This window comes from Triturus cristatus, chromosome 10 (genome assembly GCF_964204655.1).
Source record: "Triturus cristatus chromosome 10, aTriCri1.1, whole genome shotgun sequence".
NCBI lineage: Eukaryota > Metazoa > Chordata > Amphibia > Caudata > Salamandridae > Triturus > Triturus cristatus.
The window spans coordinates 799,049,686-799,071,835 of record NC_140593.1 but is presented as its reverse complement, the minus strand read 5'-3'; the positions used below and the strand labels follow the sequence as shown (position 1 = coordinate 799,071,835).

Below are 22,150 nucleotides of genomic sequence, written 5' to 3'. Positions count from 1 at the left end.
TTTCTCCGCCTGCCCTATTTAGAGTGGGCAGACAAATGGTAAGTTTTCACTGTCCGTGTCCACCAGGTAAAACCTGATGCTAGGGGGCAGCGGAAACTGCAAAATGACCCCCAAGCCATGGGAGAAAACTCCCATGATGAAGGGGTCATTGCTTTTTTTATTTTCAAGAAGAAAATCTAGTTTTGGTATTTTGTTTTTGAAAATAAAGTCAATGTTAAAATTTGGATGTACAGCTTCATCATGTCAAACTTTCAATGTTTCTGCAAGAACCGCCGTGACGGTGGTTCCCTGAAAAGCAAGAGTTGTCCGCTGGGCGTGCGAATTACCCTCACCATGGCGGGAGTAAAGTGCTCTACCAAAGCGACGGAAATACTCTGTCCACGAAAGTCTAAATCGGGCCCCTAGTTTCTTAAAACATTTTATCAGAGACTGTTGATCTTGGAGGATCCTAATTTGTGATCTATATTATTCCAACATTTTAGAGAGCAAATATTACATGTCAACGCCCTGTGTTCTTTTAAAAAAAAACATTCTTAAAATTTGGCCAATATCTTGTTATTACCAGAAAAATCTATTTATCTCTTCATTTTGCTGAATCAGAATAAATATACATGTTAATGATTTTTGTGGAAAATAATGAAGTTAACTAATTACCTAATAAATGTATAGTTTTCTGTTTGATGTATGAATGGAAAATAAAATAATTTGTAATGTTTCTAGATGTTGGGGATGATCTTTTGGATATGTGTGCTCGAAATGTAACCACAAACCTCCATCTAACGAAAGCAACAGGTAAGAACTACACATTGTAATTTCAGTTTTCAACTAGGTTTTTGACTCTAGCCAGTGTGTGAATCTACACTGGCAGTGATTATGCTTATATTTGGTAAGAGGCATACAGAACTGGTTGGGATGTTCCTGAAGCCATGTTGAGCATGTAGAAACTTCTATTCATCTACTTCCTCATACAGATGTACCTTATGCACCATCCTTTCATGTACATTCTTCTCTCAGTATATTTCTCACCTTCTAAATATCCTCAAGTCCCAGAATGGAATCAGAAACTTTTTCCCCCAACAGTAGCAATCCAGCGGCCCCAAGGTGGCGCAGTGCGGCCTAAGCCAAATATAAGCCCGCACATGAACATGATGTTAAGGTGTATAAGGCACCAGCAGATGCGTTGGTGTTAGTTCTTGAATTTCAGAGCCTCATCCACACTGGTCCGAAGTTGGTCTCGGTGTTTCACCTTTAACATTTCTCAGCGTTCAGAAGCGACTAGGTCACATGTCTCCTTCATAGATAAAAAGGTCCAACCCTGTAACAGATTTCATAAGAAGGTAATCATGTCCTGCCCACATAACATCTGCATGTGGTGTCCTGGCTTCGAGCATGACCCACCCGGGTTGGGACTTCTATTCATTGATGCGCCTTATTTCTCTTAGGAAACGGGAGGCCAAGCTATTTGATTCAAATAGTAGAGACCAGGAAAGCCCCACAGCCTAGAAAGGAGCTACACCACCCCTTAATCTGGAAATGGGGCACAGGCACCAATAAGATGCAGAGAAGGAGATGGGGAGGAAGTCCTGCTGCCAATGTAAGGAATCGTGGATAGCTGAACCATGAAGTACCATAATGTCCATAGACTTCTAAATGTTGGAAGAAAAGTGCGACTCAGGGACCCCCCTTACTTGAAAATACATATGTTTGACAGCAAGAGGAAAAAAGAAACAGCATGAAACGACTGGTATTGGAAGACTGCTGATAGGAGATGATAGCACAAGTGCAGGATATGGAAAGAATACAGAGGCAAACTTTTATAATGAACTTGCCATCCATTCCCTGTTTTAAGACAGACGCTGTCTCATTTTTTATCTACTATTTTTTAAGTGGAAGATTAGTGGGCAGGCTGGATCCCACAGGTGATAAGGCTGTGAGATTGGGACAATCTTAAAGGGCTGTGACTGGGAAAGGGCCTCTTGTTGGTCTTTATTTTTCTTTATTTGAGGAGTCAGAGGGAACAAAAAGAGTCATTGCACTAAACTGCACCACACAAGACATGGTCTGGTACATGCACAGAGAGCTTGGGTTAATCTCTGTTGGTGTTACTGGCCAGTTAGCTGCAACCTGAAGTTTTGTAGTAGAGGCAGCCTGCATATTAAACAGATTGGGGAAAGCCAAAGTTTACAAACCGACGGCGTACCCTGCCTGCCAAACCTTTAGTCCACCTGCGGAGATGGGTGGCCCTTTAGTATCCTGTCGACAGAGCCCCTTTTGGTTCCGTTGATGGAATACTCCCTCCACTGACCCAAAGGAGTAGGGGCCATTAAAGGAAGTACATTACATCATCTGCCATCTTTAGTGTTGATGTTGTAATTGCTTTTTCTTTCCTGTCTGTCATTGCCAAGACAAACCTGGCGTTGAGGTACAGGAAAAAAAAAATAATGGCCTCTGCACCATGGTAGAAAACTTCTGGAATGTAGGGGTCAGTTGCTTTTTTGTTTAGCAAAAAAAAAAGTCCCATATAGGCAGTTTGTTTTATTAAAAAATAGAAAATGGCCTGTGTGGTGTACGGCCATCAAAATCAACGGCAACTGTACACTATTAGTACATTGAAAGGAACTGATGTGACAGCAGTTCAATTCAGTGTACACAGATAACTGCAGGGCCGGTGGTCACCTCTAAATTTGACAGCCGGTATGGCAGTGGTGATGTCCTCCACTATCCAAATGAACACTACACTGTGTGTCAACCTGAAAATCAAGCCCAGAGTCCTGACATTTGCATGCCATGAGTAACAGAGAAAAATTACTAACTGAAGCGTGCTGGGGTGCCTCCCAAAAAATTGTCTTGCAGAAAAAGCTGCACTGGTTCATAATTGCCATTATGTATACTAGAGCAGCAGACCTCCAGAGAGAGGATCATTGCAGATTGACAAACACAGTGATGTAAACCAAAGGTGTATTTACAGAATTACGCTCAGACACCAACACTTTGCAGAAACAAGTACATAGTTTGTTTTCTAGAATACAGGACTGAAGACACGTAGCACTCACGGCCCACACCTCACAGCAGCCCTGGACTGCTAGAATATGGCGGCCTACTTCGAACAGTGCAGAGTGTATCTCCCCAAGCATTGTCAACTTGCTTTGTGGTGGAAAGAATACTCAGAATTATGGCATGGTCCCCTCTGGCAGGATCTCCCCTTCGACCAGTTGTGTCTAAGTTCCTGAACTATACTACTAGAGGTGTGATTTTACAACATTTTAGACAAGCAGGTCATTTCAAGATAGACAACGATAAAGTGATCCCCTGCAATGGTCTTGGAGAAACTAATCAACCAACGCATCACCGACCACCTCAGCAACCACCAGCTCCTCAACACCTCTCAGTCCAGATTCAGACCCAACCACAATACAGAAACAGTACTCATCGCTGACACAGACGACATCCACATGATCCTTGACAGAGGAGACGCAGCAGACCTCATTCTCACACACCATCCTTATCAGGTGCCCGTACGAGATTGTCCTCAAAGGACTCGGTCTCCGCTGGATCTGCTCCTTAATAATGGATAAAACACATGCTGTTACCTTACTCCTCGGAAGCCCACAAACTTATCTGCGAAGTGACTCAAGGTTTACCGCTCAGCCCGACCCTCTTCAGTGCATAGATGATCACTCTGGCCAATGTCATCCATGCACATAACATCAACAATTTGTCCTACGCCAATGACATGCAATTCATATTCCCCCTCTCAGTGAAGACCTGCAACACAAGCAACAAGTTCACCACCTGCATGCCTGAAGTCGCTAACTGGATGAAAGTCTACTGTCTCAAGCTCAAAAGCAACAAGACAGAAGTAGTGATCTTCAGCAAGAACACCTCACCATGGGACTCGGACCCACACCCAGCAACCACGCCAGGAACCTCGGATTAATCATTGACAGCAAACTTCACTTGCCCGCACAAGTCAACGCCATCACTGCATGCTGCTTCTACACCGTAAAGATGCTGTGGAAGATCTTCAAATGGCTCCCAAGAAACACAGAAAAACGGTGTCACTCAAGCCCTAGTCACCAGCAAGTTGAACTACTCTATACCGGGATCACCAAGCAACTTACTAGAAGACTACAAACCATCCAGAACTAAGCAGCTAGACTCATCCTCAACCTCCCACACGGCACACACATCACACCACACGTTAGGGAGCTCCACCGGCTCCAGATACACATACTCTGTAATTTCAAACCCCTCGCACACACACACACATTCAAGGCACTACGCAACGTAGGTCCCACCTATCTGAACAGTCACATCTCCTTCTACCAACCACCCAGACACCCCTGGTCTGCAGGACTCCTAGTCGGACACATCCCACGCATACACCAAACTAGATCAGAAGGACAGGTGTTCTCTTGCATCGCTCCTAAAGTATAGAACGGCCTCCCACTCCATAACAGAGCCTCCTCCTCTCTTCTTGCATTCCACAAGAAGCTGAAGACCTGCCGTTTCAATTGACCAACCTACTATAGGCAGGGCTAAGCACACACACCTGCTCAGCACCAGGATACACCTGTGGGTGGTAGTGCGCTTTATAAATACACATAACATACATAACAAGGGATAATATTCTGTGACTATACACCTTGGTACTGCAGAAGCAGCCAACCTTTATCCGGGTAAAGGGCATTGGGGGAGCTCGGACTCAAATATATGCTCCTGTTTCCAGCATGGTTGAAAGTGATGGTAGAAGGTAAAACCTACATATTTTCAGGTCCAATAAAGGCATGAGCTGATGACTATGGAGATGGACATAATTGATCTCCCAGCACATGACTCCGCGATCCAAGTGATGACGATGCACGCCAGGAAACAAACTTGAACTGGGGCATTTGAAGGCCAGGTAGCGGTGATTGCAGCAGTGGTTGATGGCCGTGACAGATGCTCAGTGCAAAGCTGCACAGGCACACAATCAAACATGGCATCATCCAAATCGCAGTCAGATGAACCAATGGGAGAGGATGAGATGCTTTCAAAAGTGGCCACTAGTTCAGCCGACGATTTGCAGCCACTTTGATTTGACTGTCATTCTTTAGACCCAAGTTCGCCCTGGTGTGTGGTTTCTATAATCCGACCATATTGATTGGAACACTCGGTTGGATTATAGATATATTCTTCCTGACGACATGAAGATGTGGCTGGCGAGACTATTGGTGAGCATATATCTCCATCTTGACATGTTGGAGGCTGAAAGACTTCCTTAGCATTACATATGTTACTGAGCGGGGTGCCAATGTTCCACCTCCCTTGGCATTAGGAGATTTCAGTTGGGGATCAAATTCAGCAGGTCTAGGAAAGATGGGCAAAGTTATGATTGTGATGAGCTATAGTGGTATAGGAATAGACAAGAGACAATTGCCCTCACATGATCGGAAAGGCAATCAGTAGATCAGTCTGTAATATGAGCAGCCAGTCTTGGCTTCAGATTGTAAGTAAACCTTCCTGACTTGAATATGTTAGGGGCATGAATAAATTCATTAAAAAATGAAACTTCTATATGCACGTGAAAAGATGAAGTGCAAAAATAGCTTTACTGCAAGAGATACCTGGGGAGGCAGGACTTGTATCAAAGCAGAGGTGGTGAGTTCAGCTATTTTGCAAATTATACTTGGCGTTTGCCATATGAGCGCTAAGGTGGTATGACCTGGTGCATCTTCCTTCACAAATGAGACTACATTCGGTCAGGAAGGATGCTTTGTTCTTGTAATAGACAAGTTAGGTGGGCTGGACTTACTGCTGGCCAGTGCTATGCCTGAAACACTGATTAAACTTGATTCCTAGAGCAGTTGTCAAAACACACTGAATTATAGTATATATGTGGCACCATTCCACTGGCTGGGGAGATGGTTCTCAGACATACCATGCCTTGATGCTAGTTATGCCCTAGCTAGATGAAAAAAGTGTTGCAAACTCTGTTCATTTGGCTGAAAATCTTTGGTTAAAAAAAAAAAAACCAATGCTGCTAGCAAAAGTTGCCTATTACTACTGGGATAAGTAACTAAAGAAGCTGATCCGAAACGCTAAATATGCCCTTAGTATTCCCATAAATAGAGACTGGATTGTACTGAGTGGAAGGACGACAAACATTGTTAATGGGGCGAGGCAGGGCTCAGAACACTATGGTACCTGTAAGGGTGTGGAACAGTTTGGCTATTCTAAGAATTAACATAAACAGGATGTGCTGACAGGTCACTCCTTCAGCTGCCGGAAAATAATAAGGGTCGTACTTGCAATGTGGGTAGAGAGAACACTTGGACCAACACAAAAATATAGTACTGCAGACCCTGCTGGTGTTGGGAAGTATTAGGAAACTAGTTGCAACATTATATCAGTCACAAGTAGTGGAGTCCAAGGGAAACGTAGAGAACTTAAGCAGTATTTGGGCTGCAGATATGAATAGTGGCATCCGTTAGAAGGAATTGGAAATTTGAGTTACTCTACTAAGGCTTGGAGAAACTAGTTTTATAACACAATATAACATTACATAAATCGTTTGTCACTCCAAGGAGAGTTGGCAAGATATTTACAGTAGCAGTCAACTCATGCCCAAGATGTGTGCAGGGGCGAGGAGACTTGAAGCAGGATTGTACTACTGTCCTGGCCTGGTTTATGTGCCTCACTGATCAACCTTGCTTGTTTAAGTTGCCACTTGTTTTTCATTTTCTGAAAGGTTTACTCTCCTTGGACCCTCCGACTCCCTTAATTGTTTCTCAGTGGTTTGTGAATTTTTTGCTAACGTTCCTTATAGCATCTTCATTTGAGCTGATGCACAGTCCCTCTATTTGACTGCTGATGCTGAAATCTTTCTTATCTGAAAGAGACACATTAGTGATAGATTCCTTACCTTAGAATATCCCCGGGCGTCAGACCGGATCCGGAAAGTTTTGCTAGCAGTACCCCTGCGCATCAGTAGGTGGCGTCGTGCGGCTCCGCGTCCCTCGCTGGCGCCGTAAGCGCCGAGATGATGTCATGGAGACTACTTAGGCGCCACCCATGCACGCTGACGTCAGTTCTTTCTTTTTCCACACCAGAAAGCGCAGATCCGGTTAGAGCACGTACCTTAGTCACTTTTGGACTACTCTTTTTGAGACTTTTGTCTCCTGTACAATTTTGGTTTCCTTGGTGCACGTAGGGATGCCCTGGATATAAGTCTTGTGGGGCCTGCCGTCGCAATATATCGGTGGCGGACTCCCACGATGTCTGCCTCTACTGCCTGGAGACCGACCACGACTCCCGGTCCTGTCTGGACTGTCGGGCCATGGCCTTGAGGGAGCGGCACCGGAAGCTGCTGGAGGTCCGGCACTCGTCCCAGCGCCGTTCCCGGTCCAGGGGCCGTTCCAGGGAAAGCTCGCGGGGCCACAGTCGTCGTTTCTCGGGCTCCAAGTCTTCACCCTCGGATTCGGGTTAAGAGACGACACAAAAAGAAGTTAAAGAAGCGTGTTTGCTCTCCGACGTCCCCCCGTCGGTCCTCGGATGCGGACGAGGGGGACAGGGGCTTTTCCCCCGCGGCTCCTTCCGTGCTCGAGAGTCCCGCGGCCTACCCGCCTTACCCGGGTCCGTCGGCGACTCCCCCACAGGTGCAAGAATTTCTTGCTACCATGGACCGCCTTTTTAGGCCTTGGGTTCCCACTGGCACACCCTCGGGCCCCGCGGTCCTTTGTCCAGATCCTGTTGGGCCGCTGGCAGATCCAGCTTCGGCGCCACAGGATCCTGCGCCGTTGGCTCCGGCCACGGCACCACAAGGTCCATCGCTGCCGGCTCCGGCCCCAGCACCACCCTCGGCTCCGCCTCCGGTGCGGCAGTAGGTGCCATTTGTCCCGCGCTTGCCCCGGTTCCAGGACCATTTTGTTCCTACATGGGATCCGCATTGGGAAACGGCACCGGCTCGGCCCCGGGATTTGCCTCTCCCCCGCCTACCATGGAGGAGGACGCCTCCTACATGATGGTGCACCGTCAGGCAGCTGAGGTCCTCAACCTTGATCTCCCTACGGTGGCTCTCAAAACTAATCTCCTCACAGAAGTGCTCCAGACGGCTTCCACTTCGTCGGAGCCTCCTACCATTTAACGATGCCCTCACTGACGTCTTGCTGGGCACTTGGTCACGGCCAGCCACAGGGCCCCTGCGGATAAGAATGTCGCCAGGCATAATCGCCCGGCACCAGGTGACCCTGCTTTATAAGGACTCTAAGAAGCTGGCGTAGTTCGGTAAGCGGTTGTCCTCTTCGGCCAGCTTGGGGCTGTGGTCGGTGAACACCGCATGCCTATTGGGCCGCTATTCCCATGCGGTGTGGGATACAGTTGCACAGGTGTTGCCTCAGTGTCCTGAAGAGACCCAAGCTGTGCTGTCCCAAGCTGTTGCCGAGGGTAAGGATGTGGCTAAGTTCGCCATTCGGTGTGGTTTGGACACCGCGGACTCACTAGGTAGAGAGATTTCTACAACTGTGGCGCTTCATCGCCACGCCTGGTTGAGATCTACCGGGTTTTCGCTAGATGCCTAAAGCTCAATCATGGACATGCCCTTTGATGGCACTCGCCTGTTTGGCGATAAGGCCGACAGTGCACTGGAGCGTTTTAAGGACTCGCGGGCCACAGCCAAGTCCTTACGTCTTTCCACGAAAAGCCCAGCCACTCCTGGGTTTCGTTCCTTTTGTGGCCAGGGAAGAGACGCCCAGGCACATTCTTTCAGCAAGCCTGTGCAGAACCAGCCTCAGCATGGCCGCGAACGCGGTTTCCGCAGGGGCGGGTCTGGGAATCAGCGTGGGGGTCAGTCCACCTCCGCCCCGCTACTTCTACCTCCAAACCTTCCTAAGCCATGCTTTGTGGGGCACCCCACGCCAGTGGGTGGCAGGGTCTGCCATCATCTCTCCCACTGGCACGCTATCACATTAGACAAGTGGGTGTTGCAGATCATCCACAGGGGTTACACCCTTCCCTTTCAGTCCACCCCTCCAGCCATGCCGCCTCAGTTCCACCGCCTGTCGGGGGGACACTTGACACTTCTCCGGCAGGAGGTCACGGCCCTCTTGGCCAAGGGGGCCGTTGAGTGTGTTCCTGGGCCAGAAGTAGGGAGTGGTTGTTATTCCCACTACTTTCTGGTCCCCAAGAAGGACAAAGGGGGTCTGCGTCCCATCTTGGACCTCCGGAACGTCAACCGCTTCCTCCGGAAGGAGAAGTTCAAAATGCTGACTCTGGCTCAGGTCTTGTCTGCCCTCAACCCTGGAGACTGGATGGTAGTGTTGGACTTGCAGGACGCATATGTTCACACCCCCCTCCTGCCGGCCCACCGGCGTTACCTGCGGTTCACAGTAGGCCACGGGCATTTTCAATTTGCCGTGCTCCCCTTCGGCCTTACCAGCGCCCCTCGGGTGTTCACGAAAGTGATGGCGGTGGTCGCAGCTCATCTGCACAGGTCGGGGGTGTCAGTCTTCCCCAACCTCGACGACTGGTTGTTAAAGGCGGGCTCGCCCCAGACAGTCGTCTCCCACCTTCAGACTACGGCCAACCTCCTGCATTTGCTGGGGTTCATCAAAGTGCCGAAGTCGCACCTGAGTCCCTCTCAGAAGCTCCCCTTCATCGGAGCGGTTCTGGATTCGTCGCTGTTTCGGGCTTATCCTCCCGAGCAGCGAGTCCGGGATACTCCGGCAACCGGAGCACACAGTGGTGACGGATGCGTCCCTCCTGGGATGGGGTAGCCACATGGGAGAGGCGGAGATCAGAGGCCTCTGGTCTCTGGCGGAGTCCTGACTCCATATCAACCTTTTGGAGCTTCGGGCGATCCGACTTGCACTGAAGGCATTCCTTTCCTCTGTCCGGGGAAGTGTGGTGCAGGTGTTCACGGACAACACCTCTGCCATGTGGTATTGCAACAAACAGGGCGGGTGGGGTACTGTACCCTATGTCAGGAGGCTCTGCGCCTCTGGACATGGCTGGAACATCAAGGCATCACCTTGGTGGTTCAACACCTGGCAGGTTCTCTGAACGCCAGGGCGGATGAACTCAGCCGCCGGTGCTTGATGGATCACGATTGGCGTCTGAACTCGGACGTGGTGCAAGGTCTCTTTCTGCAGTGGGTAGAGCCTTGGTTAGATCTGTTCGCCACCGAACAGAACGTGCAATGTCATGCACGTTGGAATTTCCAAGGTGGCACTCGCTCTACGACTTTTTTCGCCGCGAGTGGAGTTGCGGTCTGTTGTACGCCTTTCCACCTCTACCACTTCTGCCCAGATTGCTGTAGAAGATTTGGCACGATCGGGCCCAAGTCATCCTTGTGGCTCCGGATTGGGCACGAAGATACTGGTATCCCGAGCTACTCAGCATGGCGATCGATCCCCCGATCCGACTGCCTCTTCGGGAGGATCTTCTGTCACAGCAGCAGGGGACGGTCCTCCACCCAAAACTGTCCAGCCTCCACCTCCATGCGTGGAGATTGAGCGGCGACAGTTGACAGCTTTCGATCTTCCTCCCGAATCTGTGATGTCATTCTGCAGCCAGGCATTCCTCCACTAAAACGGTATAGGCCTGCAAGTGGAACAAGTTTGTGGCATGGGGCACAGCTAAGGCTGTGGATCCCCTTTCTGCCCCTCTTTCCGAAGTCCTCCTGTTCCTTCTTTCTTTGGCCCGGCAGGGCTCTGCTCTGGGCAATATCAAAGGTTATCTTTCGGCCATCTCTGCCTTTTTACGGCTTCCAGATCAGCCTTCTCTTTTTAAGTCCCCGATTGTTAACCGTTTCCTGAAAGGCATTACGCACACGTTTCCTCCCGTCCCGTTCATAATGCCTCAATGGGAATTAAACCTTGTCTTCACATATCTGATGTGTGCTCCGTTCGAGCCCTTTCATACCTGTCCTTTGCGTCTTCTCACTCTCAAGACGGCTCTCCTGGTAGCTATCACCTCTGCCAGAAGAGTGAGTGAGCTCCAGGCTCTTTCTTTCAAACCTTTCCTTTCTGTTCATCCGGACAAGGTGGTTTTAAGGACCCGTCTTTCTTTTTTGCTAAAGGTTGTCACGTCCTTCCACATCAGGCAGACCATCACTTTGCCCACTTTCTTTCCGCCTCCGCATCCTTCGAAAGAGGAAGAGAGGCTCCACCGTCTGGACCCAAACCGTGCGCTCTCATTCTACCTGCAGCGCACACGACAGTTCCGGGTGGATGACCAGCTCTTTGTTGGCTACACGGGCGCCAAAAGAGGTCGGGCTGTGCACAAGCGAACCATCTCTCGGTGGGTCGTTCTCTGCATCAAGGCATGTTACTCGTTGGCTAAGAAGGAGCCTCCTGTGGGGCTGCGTGCTCATTCTACCAGGGCGACGGCAGCCACTACTGCCTTGGGACCCAGCGTCCCCTTGCAGGACATTTCTCAGGCAGCTACGTGGGCCTCGCTGCACACGTTTACCAAGCATTACTGCCTTGACAGTCAGGTCCGGAGAGACGGCTTCTTTGGCCGTACTGTTCTCCGTGATTTTCTGGTGTAATCTATTCGCAGACCCACCACTGGGGATGGTATTGCTAGGGTATCTATTCTAAGGTAAGGAATCTATCACTAACGTGTCTCTTTCAGATGCACAAGTTACTACTTGTGTAACGATATATCTGTAAGACACATTAGTTAGTGATATATTCCTTACCGCCCCACCCATCCTCCCCATTCTGCGAACTGATTTCTAGGGTGAAGGTCATCCCATTCAGGGCCCTAGTTTCTTGGCACCAGTGGTCAGTTTCTTGCATGGCACTGCGTTCCTGGCACGGAAAGTCGTGTACAGAACTGACGTCAGCGCGCATGGGTGGCGCCTAAGAAGTCTCCGTGACGCCATCTCGGCACTTACGACGCCAGCGACGGACGCGGAGTCGCACAACGCCACCTACTGACGCACAGGGGTACTGCTAGCAAAACTTTCTGGGTCTAGTCTGACGCCTGGGGATAAGGTAAGGAATCTATCACTAACTAATGTCTCTTACAGATATATCGTTACACAAGTAGTAACTTGTGCTTCATTGACATTGTCTTTGTCCTGCAGATTCAGTGCATGTCAGGCCTTCACAATTTGGACACCATTCATCGTTTGCTATCCGCATAAACTGTCTTTATACTTGCTGTTCTATTTTACTGCAAGTGGTACCTGCCTTTCACATGGGCCAGCTATGACTCTTACATATTTTTCCATCGTCCTCATCCCACTAAAAAGGAGAAGTAGCTCCATAGACTAGACCCTATGCATGTAGTGTCTTACTGCATTGACGGCACATGACAGGACAGAATAGATAATCAGCTTTGCTGGAGCCACGAAGGGCAAAGCCATATTGAATTACACCATTCCTCTTTGGGTTTAAATTAAAATCTGATACCGTTAGCTAAGAAAGCCTCTCTGACTGTCATTAACATCCACCCTCTCAGGGCACTGGCTGCTACTACTGCTCTCACAGATAAGATAATTTTTGGTAGTTGACATCTGCTGGGCGGCCATGTTGTCATCTTTGTATACTTTTGTTAAACATTACTTCTTTGCAGCTCACCATTGGACACTTTGCCAGGGCCGTGCTGCATGACCTATTTGGTGAATCAATGCTACTGAATCATATCTCACGGAGGGTATGGTTTTTTAATCTCATAAAGTGTGGGTTCTGTGGGAAGAAATATGTATCAGAAGAAAAAGTTACCTTCAGTAGCGATCTTTCTGGTTGATACTATATCTTCTCACCAATTGCTTTCTCCTCCCTTGATGAGTTAGTGCCATGATTAATGAGATCCCAAGGTATGCACACATATCATATGCTGTACTACAGGTCTTGTGGTTCGTCTCCACAGGCCTCAATAGGACACTGAAAAAGTACCAGGCCTGATGCTGGTTGGCACCTTATAATCTCCATTTTTGTTCCATCTTGGACATCCAGAGTCACAGCTGAGACTACATCGTTCTATCTGGCGATGCTGTATTGCAATAGTTGGGGGGAAGGTTTCTTGATCCAGTCCGGTGCCTTGAGGATAGTCATAAGGTGAGGAATCTGCAGGAAGAAATAGTATCCACCAGAATATTGGTACCGGAGTTAAGTAACTTTTTCTTCTCTCCTTATGCACTGGATCCCTCAAATAGTGACCCTGCACTTGACCCTATCCCTGACATCAAGGACTGTCTTTGTTCATGCCAAAGTTTTATAAACAGGATTGGTTGAGCCTGTACACTAGCGTCCTCATACTTAGTATGTTAATTTTCAAATGACTCTCTTTCATTCGCATCCATAACTTACCCTCACAGACCAACTTGCACCAACCTTCTCCTTAACAAAATAGTGTTGTGGTTCCCAGTGCAGGAAGATAAACATGTCAGTTCAGTGCTTATGGCTGCTTAGCGTTTCATTCTTTCAAGGTTTGAAAATTGAGTGCCAGTAAACTTGTAAGGAAAATAGATCTCATTTATGGCACTTAGAAGTGGTCAAAATGCAGTATAAAAGTCATTCTTATTTAATAGAATTATAAAAATGCCTTGTCAGTCTTTTTATGTAGCGGAACAAAAGGGGGTGGTGATGGACGGAGCATCAGAACCAATCAAACACTCACACCCAGTCTACAGATCTGGGTTTGATCCATCACCGTTCTTTAGCCCACTCTGCCACCCCAGTTCAGACATGACCATATGCAAATCAGTCTGACCCTGTGCCTCATGGGAACAGTCCAGCCCGAACTGCCAGGCTTGCTTGAATCCAGTGGCAAAGTGAGCAAGGGACTCACGTCTGAGCATACCCTGCCAACTTATGGCGAACAAAGCGGAACAAAAGGGGGTGGTGATGGACGGAGCATCAGAACCAATCAAACACTCACACCCAGTCTACAGATCTGGGTTTGATCCATCACCGTTCTTTAGCCCACTCTGCCACCCCAGTTCAGACATGGCCATATGCAAATCAGTCTGACCCTGGCTGAAGACGGCTGAAATGCCAGAAACCGGTCCTAGGAAGCTTGTTTCCGGTCCAGGGAAGGCATGGCTTGGCAGTTCGGGCTGGACTGTTCCCATGAGGCACAGGGTCAGACTGATTTGCATATGGTCATGTCTGAACTGGGGTGGCAGAGTGGGCTAAAGAACGGTGATGGATCAAACCCAGATCTGTTGACTGGGTGTGAGTGTTTGATTGGTTCTGATGCTCCGTCCATCACCACCCCCTTTTGTACCGCTTTGTTGGCCATAAGTTGGCAGGGTATGCTCAGACGTGAGTCCCTTGCTCACTTTGCCACTGGATTCAAGCAAGCCTGGCTGAAGACGGCTGAAATGCCAGAAACCGGTCCTAGGAAGCTTGTTTCTGGTCCAGGGAAGGCATGGCTTGGCAGTTCGGGCTGGACTGTTCTCATGAGGCACAGGGTCAGACTGATTTGCATATGGTCATGTCTGAACTGGGGTGGCAGAGTGGGCTAAAGAACGGTGATGGATCAAACCCAGATCTGTTGACTGGGTGTGAGTGTTTGATTGGTTCTGATGCTCCGTCCATCACCACCCCCTTTTGTACCGCTTTGTTGGCCATAAGTTGGCAGGGTATGCTCAGACGTGAGTCCCTTGCTCACTTTGCCACTGGATTCAAGCAAGCCTGGCTGAAGACGGCTGAAATGCCAGAAACCGGTCCTAGGAAGCTTGTTTCCGGTCCAGGGAAGGCATGGCTTGGCAGTTCGGGCTGGACTGTTCCCATGAGGCACAGGGTCAGACTGATTTGCATATGGTCATGTCTGAACTGGGGTGGCAGAGTGGGCTAAAGAACGGTGATGGATCAAACCCAGATCTGTTGACTGGGTGTGAGTGTTTGATTGGTTCTAATGCTCCGTCCATCACCACCCCCTTTTGTACCGCTTTGTTGGCCATAAGTTGGCAGGGTATGCTCAGACGTGAGTCCCTTGCTCACTTTGCCACTGGATTCAAGCAAGCCTGGCTGAAGACGGCTGAAATGCCAGAAACCGGTCCTAGGAAGCTTGTTTCCGGTCCAGGGAAGGCATGGCTTGGCAGTTCGGGCTGGACTGTTCCCATGAGGCACAGGGTCAGACTGATTTGCATATGGTCATGTCTGAACTGGGGTGGCAGAGTGGGCTAAAGAACGGTGATGGATCAAACCCAGATCTGTTGACTGGGTGTGAGTGTTTGATTGGTTCTGATGCTCCGTCCATCACCACCCCCTTTTGTAGTCTTTTTATGTAGGCAAGATAGCACGCTGGGTTTGTGCCCAACTGCGGTGTCTCATAAACTAAATGCTACTGAATTGTGTAATAGTATTTTTGAGGGGATCTCTCTTGTGAAGGCCAGTGGATACAGTAGATTGATTCTATCTGAGTGTTGGGCATGCTGCTGCTTTGCACTTTCTTTGCAATCAGCAACCTTCGAATGTTAGGTTAACATTATCTTCTAACACATTACAGGTACCGATAACTTGACTTTAGTGCACCAAATAAAGAGTATGAACAGGAAAAGTCTCCCTAAATGGAGTGCTGTGAGAAAAGGCTCTTGTAGATCACTGGAAGAGCCCTGAGTAGTGACAGTCCTCATAGGATGGTGGACCTTGCATTTTGGGCCTTCCGTGCTGTCAGAGAATCTTGTTACAGGTCCGCAAACCCTTCAGAAATGTCCAGCACGGATGCAAGGGTTTGATGTGGGTTTACAATCCTGACCAAGATTTGTAGATCTCCGGGACCACGATGGGGACCGCAAACCCAGCCCCAAGTGCTACAAACTTACTTTTAGTCACTGTGTGGTTGGGGTCCCTTTTGGGCCCCCAACTTGAGCCAGGAGAAAGCTCATCCTTCCCACTTTATGGATTCTTTCATTTGTTTTTTCTTTGCGCAGTGACTGAGTCACCGCATCTTGTAATAACCGCTGCAATATTGTTCTCCAAGTTGTGGTCAGCCAATTGAATTATAGTTCAGGGTTTACAGCCCTTGGTGTGGGTTCTCAGACCCGAAATAGATGATGGGAGAAAACGCTCCCTCATGAAATCAGATTTTTTCTTTTTTTTTTTTTATGTTGGGTCTGCAGAGGTCTGCGAATTAATAGTCTAGATATCAATATAATTTAACCTCTTTATGTTCAGACTGAAACACTCATTTCTTGAAAACTATCCAATAGATTTACAAAAAACCAACCAAAAGCACTTCCCTGAGCAAATGTCTGCCTTCATTCCAAGTTTGGTGATTCATTCAGCTGTTTTTTGCTGCATTGGTTAGAAAAGATTGCCGTGGGTATGAACATTCTAAATTTCTATTTTTTATCCCTTGTTTTGGTCCCTGCGTGACAGATCTACATGAAACTTGATATGACAAACTCAAAGTGACTGAAGTTTTTAATTGACAAGTTGTTTCCAGATTTGTTGAATGGCGCTAAGGTTATTAAGAAAACAAACCAAATGCCTTTTCACTGTAAGCTTTGACCTAACTATAACTACAGAGAAACTATTGCCACCTGTGTAATGCATGTGCATGCAAGTACTATTTTTTTGTATTACTAATTCCTTTTCTTGTCCTTTATTATATATAATGGTTTTCCTAATGCCCTAAACCGGTATGTGTATGATACTCGCATACAGGTGTGTATACACACACATATATATATAGAGAGAGCGAGAGATAGAAAGATATATGGAAATGTATATATGTATATATAGATATTTTTATGCTACCAGTGAAGGTATGCCTCGCGCACCTAACCGAGCCAGTGCAAAACATCAAGAGGCTTCACCAAGCTTTTAAATAATAAGCTCAAAACATCTATTGAGTCTTAAACAGTTCAGGTTGCAAACTCACTGAATGCTGTTCAGATTGTACTCTTCCAGCATAAAGGGATCAAAAGGTTCAACGCATTTCAGCAACAGAAGCCTTGTTCACAACCATGTGTGTTAATTTCACATAACCTAAATTTGTTACAAAGAAAACAATGTAGACTCTACTATTCATTCAGATAGAAAAGAGATTCCATGGACATAACCACTAATGACCATAGCTGTGTTTTAGAACCGGTGAACTCGTAATAAATCTGAATGCTTGCTTTTGCATTGGGCGACCCTCCTGTCTGTTTTTTATTCCATCTCCGCCTGCAGAATTATTCTAAAAACAAAATCTGTTTCTTGACCTGTGGTTTCAATGTTCCTTCTCCCTGTTTATGTTCAGACTTACATCACAGCTCACATCAGTGGCTATTGATTCTTCTCTACTCTGATGACAAATTTGTATAGTCTTTTCTCCTGGCAACAAACCTTCTTTTAAAGGTATAGACTTGGCTAATGTTCTTGCCTTCCTTTAATTTATTTCTTGTTCCAGTTTGGAAAGACGGTCTCAAGTTCCTTGTACTTTTGTAATGTATTGAATCTTGATTTTTCATCTTTTGACAGCTCTGATATTATTTCCTCGGTCTGAATTTTTTCCCTGTCTAATGTTGCATATTTTATCAGTATTCTGATCATGTTTGCCAATGCTTTTTAGGTCGAGGACTACCGGTCTGCCGAAAGGCAGAACCGGAAGTCGTAGATTTAATGACTTGGAGAAGAGGGGCTTGAACCAGCCCCTCTTCTCCCCTGTTCTCCATTGGCTGGCCTCGTAAATGCTGGCCAGCCACTGGAGAAGAGGTCAGTCACTCTGATTAGGCCCCGTCCTTTTCAGATCGGGGGCGTGTTTTTTGCGAGAAGTCTCAAGGAGGAGACAACAGCAAAACACGCCCCCGAATCCGAAAAGGACGCTGCCTTTCTCCGAGGCATTTCTGCTCTGCCTCGGAGAAAGGCGGTGGTGTCCAGCATCAGGTTCGTGCAGCTCGCAGCTTCCTCCTTGTTTACTGTGCAAGGACGTCCGACTCGGAGACTCCAGTTTCGCTTTAGACACGCCAGCCGGCCTCCGTGGTTACCAGGGGACAGCATTAATTCTTGGTCATCAAAACGCAAAGTAAAAAAACAAGCATTTACAATGCAATGGTCTCGGCATTGTTTTATTGGTCTTTGCGTGTGTCTTTCTGGGAAAGACATCACGCAATTGGTCAAAGGCGTGTGCATGTATCCGCCCCTGGCCTAACGCTTGCGGTTATGTGCAGGGGCCATCTGTTCCGACATCTGTTTTTAATTATCGCGGCGTGCACCACGCGCGTGTTTGATATTATTACTTAACTGAGGCACTCTATTTATTTATTTTTTAAAGTTGGCAAGCCTGTGTGTGAGTGAACTTCTATGATGGTCCGTGCATGGGTCTCTCTTTGTTCGGGTGCCTCCGAGGCGTCATGTCTGGTATCTGTGGGTCTAATGGAGGCCGTGTGTTTGTGTCTTTGTGCTGGTCTGTGCCTGCACGTGCATGTTTTTTTTGCAGATTAATATAGCGCGAACTCGACCCGTAGGCATCGGAGCGCTTTACATGGGCACCAGTCACCAGTCACATTGACACACTGATGTCTCTAGTTTCCAGCTGCCATCCGGACTTTTCAGTCGATGATTTCCTTTGCGACCAAAATAAAGTCACGCAATGTTTTGTTTCCCCTGGCGTTGTGAAGGCACCACGAGAAGGCAAACTAACACGTTTGTTGATGGTTGTTAAACGTCTGACGCAAGTTAGTTGCTGGAGCCACAGTGATTGATTACTTTGTAGGTCCCCACAAAACACCGAACACTTTACCTACCCCTCGAGCCGCAGATTTGTTCTTGCTCTGCCTTTTTGCCTCTCCGCCTTTCATCCCGGATGTTTTAGTTTTCATAAGGACGCAGTTATGTGCAGGAAACCCTTGGGCGGCATTAATTGAAGGAAAGGTGCATTTTACGACCCTTTCATGCACCTGCTTTCATTGAACACATTAGTATTTGTGTTGTCTGGTGTTGTTTATGCGCGGGTTATGCAGGAGATCTCATGGCGATGCGCTGCTTGCGTTTCTGTCACTTCTGTTTGATTTATGTCGGAAGTTGTCCCGAAAATGGTTCAGGTGGCTTCTTGTTTCATGTCCTTTTGACGGATGCCTCGCGCAGGACCCTTTCATGTGTGAACATTAGACCGGGGCAGCCTCGACAGCCGGTTGGGATGCCTTTTATGCCGGAGGTGAGGCGAGTTTTGTGCCCTGGAACTTTGGAGAATGGACAGAAGGTGAGAATGTAAAGACATTACTGAACCGGCGAGAGACGATGTGTGAGGAATGCAGATAGACGACATTGTTGGAATGTTGGGAGGAAAAGGTTGTGTGGAGACCAAGTCGAGGGGAAGAAACAACAAGCATTTACAATGCAATGGTCCCGGCATTGGTAAAGTTAGAGCTATTGGCATTGCTCATGACATTATTTTTGTTGATGTTTTTGTTTTTAAAACATTTAAAGAAACGGCATTGTCATGAGCAATGCCAATAGCTCTAACTTTAACAATGCCGAGACCGTTGCATTGTAAATGCTTGTTTTACACCCATTCACTCGGCATAGCTGGATCGATATTATCAAAGCTAGAGATTGACAGAATTCTTAGGCCTCTGGGCACTCGTCCTACATTAGGCTCTCCATGCCACTGGAGTCATGTTAGCCTGGCTGATGAGGGGTGAAAATCCGAAACCGGTCATAGGATGCTTGTTTCCAGTTCAGAGAGGACCTGGCCTGGCAGTTCGGGCTGGACTATTCCCATAGGAAGCAGGGTCAAGACTGATTTAAATATGGCTGGGTTCAAAGTGGAATGGCATGGGGAGCAAAACAAACTATGGATTTGGGCCCAGATCTCTGTACTGGGGTGGATGCATGACAGTGGTCTGCATTCTGTCCATCAATTGATCTTTTTGCATTTGTCACCCCTAGTGAGATGAGTATGCCCAGACGTGGGTCCCATGCTCTCCATGCCACTGGAGTCAAGCTAGCCTGGCTGATGAGGGGTGAAACCCCGAAACCGGTCATAGGATGCTTGTTTCCAGTTCAGAGAGGACCTGGCCTCGCAGTTCGGGTTGGACTGTTCCCATAGGGAGCAGGGTCAAGACTGATTTGCATGGGGCTGGGTTCAAACTGGAATGGCATGGAGAGCAAAAAATCGGCCCTGATCTCTGTACTGGGGGTGAATGTATGACATTGTTCTGCATTCTGTCTGTCAATTTTTGCACTCATCCTCCATCAACATATTCTGTTAGGGAGGCACACTCCCACCATTTTTACATTTAAGTTTTCATTTATTTTGCCAAACGATGTGTTTTTTTTCTTACGTCGAGAGGTTACACGAGTTCGAACTGCCAAAGCTTCTATTAGTTGCCATATTTGATACATTGCTTTGGTTAAAGAACAATTTAGTAGCTGCCTCCCGGTTATTTATGTAAATTATTTTACCTTCTAAGTTGCATGGAAATCTTTTACTGGATATTGAAGTGGCAATGTCAAGTCAGATGCGTACAAGATTGGAAAATATCAACAAATGTAAAAATCTGTTTGTGTTCTTGCTGGAGAAGTTTACTTAATGAATCTGGCACACCCAATATTGGCCACAATTCCAATCGCGTTTGTTAGAAGGAAAGGAAAGCTTGCCCGAGGGAGTTTGCCAACCTGGTGGTGTCCTTCGACTCTCACCCCAAGCTGCGTTTAACCATCCGGGTGTCAGGCCAATGCTGTGTTGCTGTATATCTGCATCTCCGTTCTGTGGCATCAGCCCGTGTATCCAGTGGGCTCAAGGCTTTAACAAATAACTCCTGTACTAATGGTATGCCTCGAGCACCTAACAGAGCCAGTACGGAACAGCAAGAAGTTTCACCAAGCCTCGTAATAACATACTCAACAAGCATTTGCAATGCAATAGGCCTCGCATTTACAAGAGTTTGAGCTATTGCGATTGTATATGACAATGCCTTTTATTTATGTGTTGTTTCTCAAACCGATAAATAAAAGGCATTGCCATTTACAATGCCAAAAGCTTAAACTCTCACAAATGCGAGACCTATCGCACTGCAAATGCATTTGGCGCCCGTGCTTTGAAATTGTTTTAAAAAGCATTAGGAGAGAGCTTTTTTTGCCTGCTTCAGCAGGCAGGACAAAGCTATTTGAGAAAATAGTGCTCTGAGGCTGTAATTGAAGCCTACTGAGTAACAACACATGCAACACGGGGTGTCGCCATGGGAGGTTACAAAATGAGACAAAGCGGTATTAAAAAGGGACTACTAAGCCTATTGACCAATGAACAGCCACAGTTTACAGTGGACAATGACACAAGCCAAAGAAAAATATGACTGGAGAGTGGGCAGAGCTGGAAGTCCCTACCTGAATACAGCATGCCTCACAGAGCAGTGCATGCACTGCCCAGGCTCATCCTAAAAAGGGCCAAAGAGATGAAAAAAAACACCAACTTGTTACACTGCGAATGCAAGTTTTTTTAATAGCCTTCAACTTTGCCAAAATCGGTGCAGCATCACGATCTCAAGTTGCCCTGATAATAGCTAAAATACGTACACCCCGATATAAACATTGCTGTTTCCTTTTCATGTCCGATGAGAACCAGCCCTAGGACTTACTAAAACAGCCCCTCTTCCCCTTAAGTGAATCCTGGCATAGGCGAAGGAAAGCAGACAGATATGCGACAGTAGCTGATGGGACGACAACAGCAATCTCATTCAACAAGCCCCTAGAGACCGATGCCGGTTAGGTTTTCAAAATGTAAACAGTGCTCTAAAGAAAGAAAGACAGTAAGCATTGGCAAGTCAACAGGTATCGGCTTAAGGACATATTGACCTTTATAGAAATAGGGCCAGGGAAGGGGCTGAAACAATGAGGAGTGCAGACAGATGCCCATGGATGAGATGAAAAACAGGTGCTAAGAATCGAGCAGCAGATTGGGCCTTAGGGCCACAGCTGCAACTTTGGAACTGGGGGATCAGGGTTAAGTTCCTTTGTTAGCTTGAAATTCTGGGCACATCACTAATTTTCCCTGTGCCCACAAAATGGATGTGACTGTGTGTTCCTGCTCCATTAATAAAACCAGGAAAAACTCACCTCCATGTGAATCCCCTCTCCCCGGGCACCAACAATGCAGCAAGTATCTATTGCCATTACTAAGAAAAAAATAAGTACTGTCATGGCTGGCTTGTATACACTGCATATTTGTGAGATGTAATTACACTGTGAGAAGGAGCAGTCGGATGATGCACACACAACTTGTTTGT

The 22,150-nt window shown here is 47.3% G+C and overlaps 1 protein-coding gene across 3 annotated transcripts in view; it reads left to right on the top strand.

Annotated features, from left to right (window-relative positions):
- The window catches only part of METTL22 (methyltransferase 22, Kin17 lysine), a 145,233-nt gene that overhangs the window by 62,954 nt on the left and 60,129 nt on the right, over positions 1-22,150 (top strand). For all 3 annotated transcript variants that reach the window (XM_085628339.1, XM_085628337.1, XM_085628338.1), the window contains exon 6: positions 721-792. In XM_085628339.1, the coding sequence (XP_085484465.1) occupies positions 721-792 (72 nt within the window). The remainder of the gene's footprint in view (positions 1-720; positions 793-22,150) is intronic.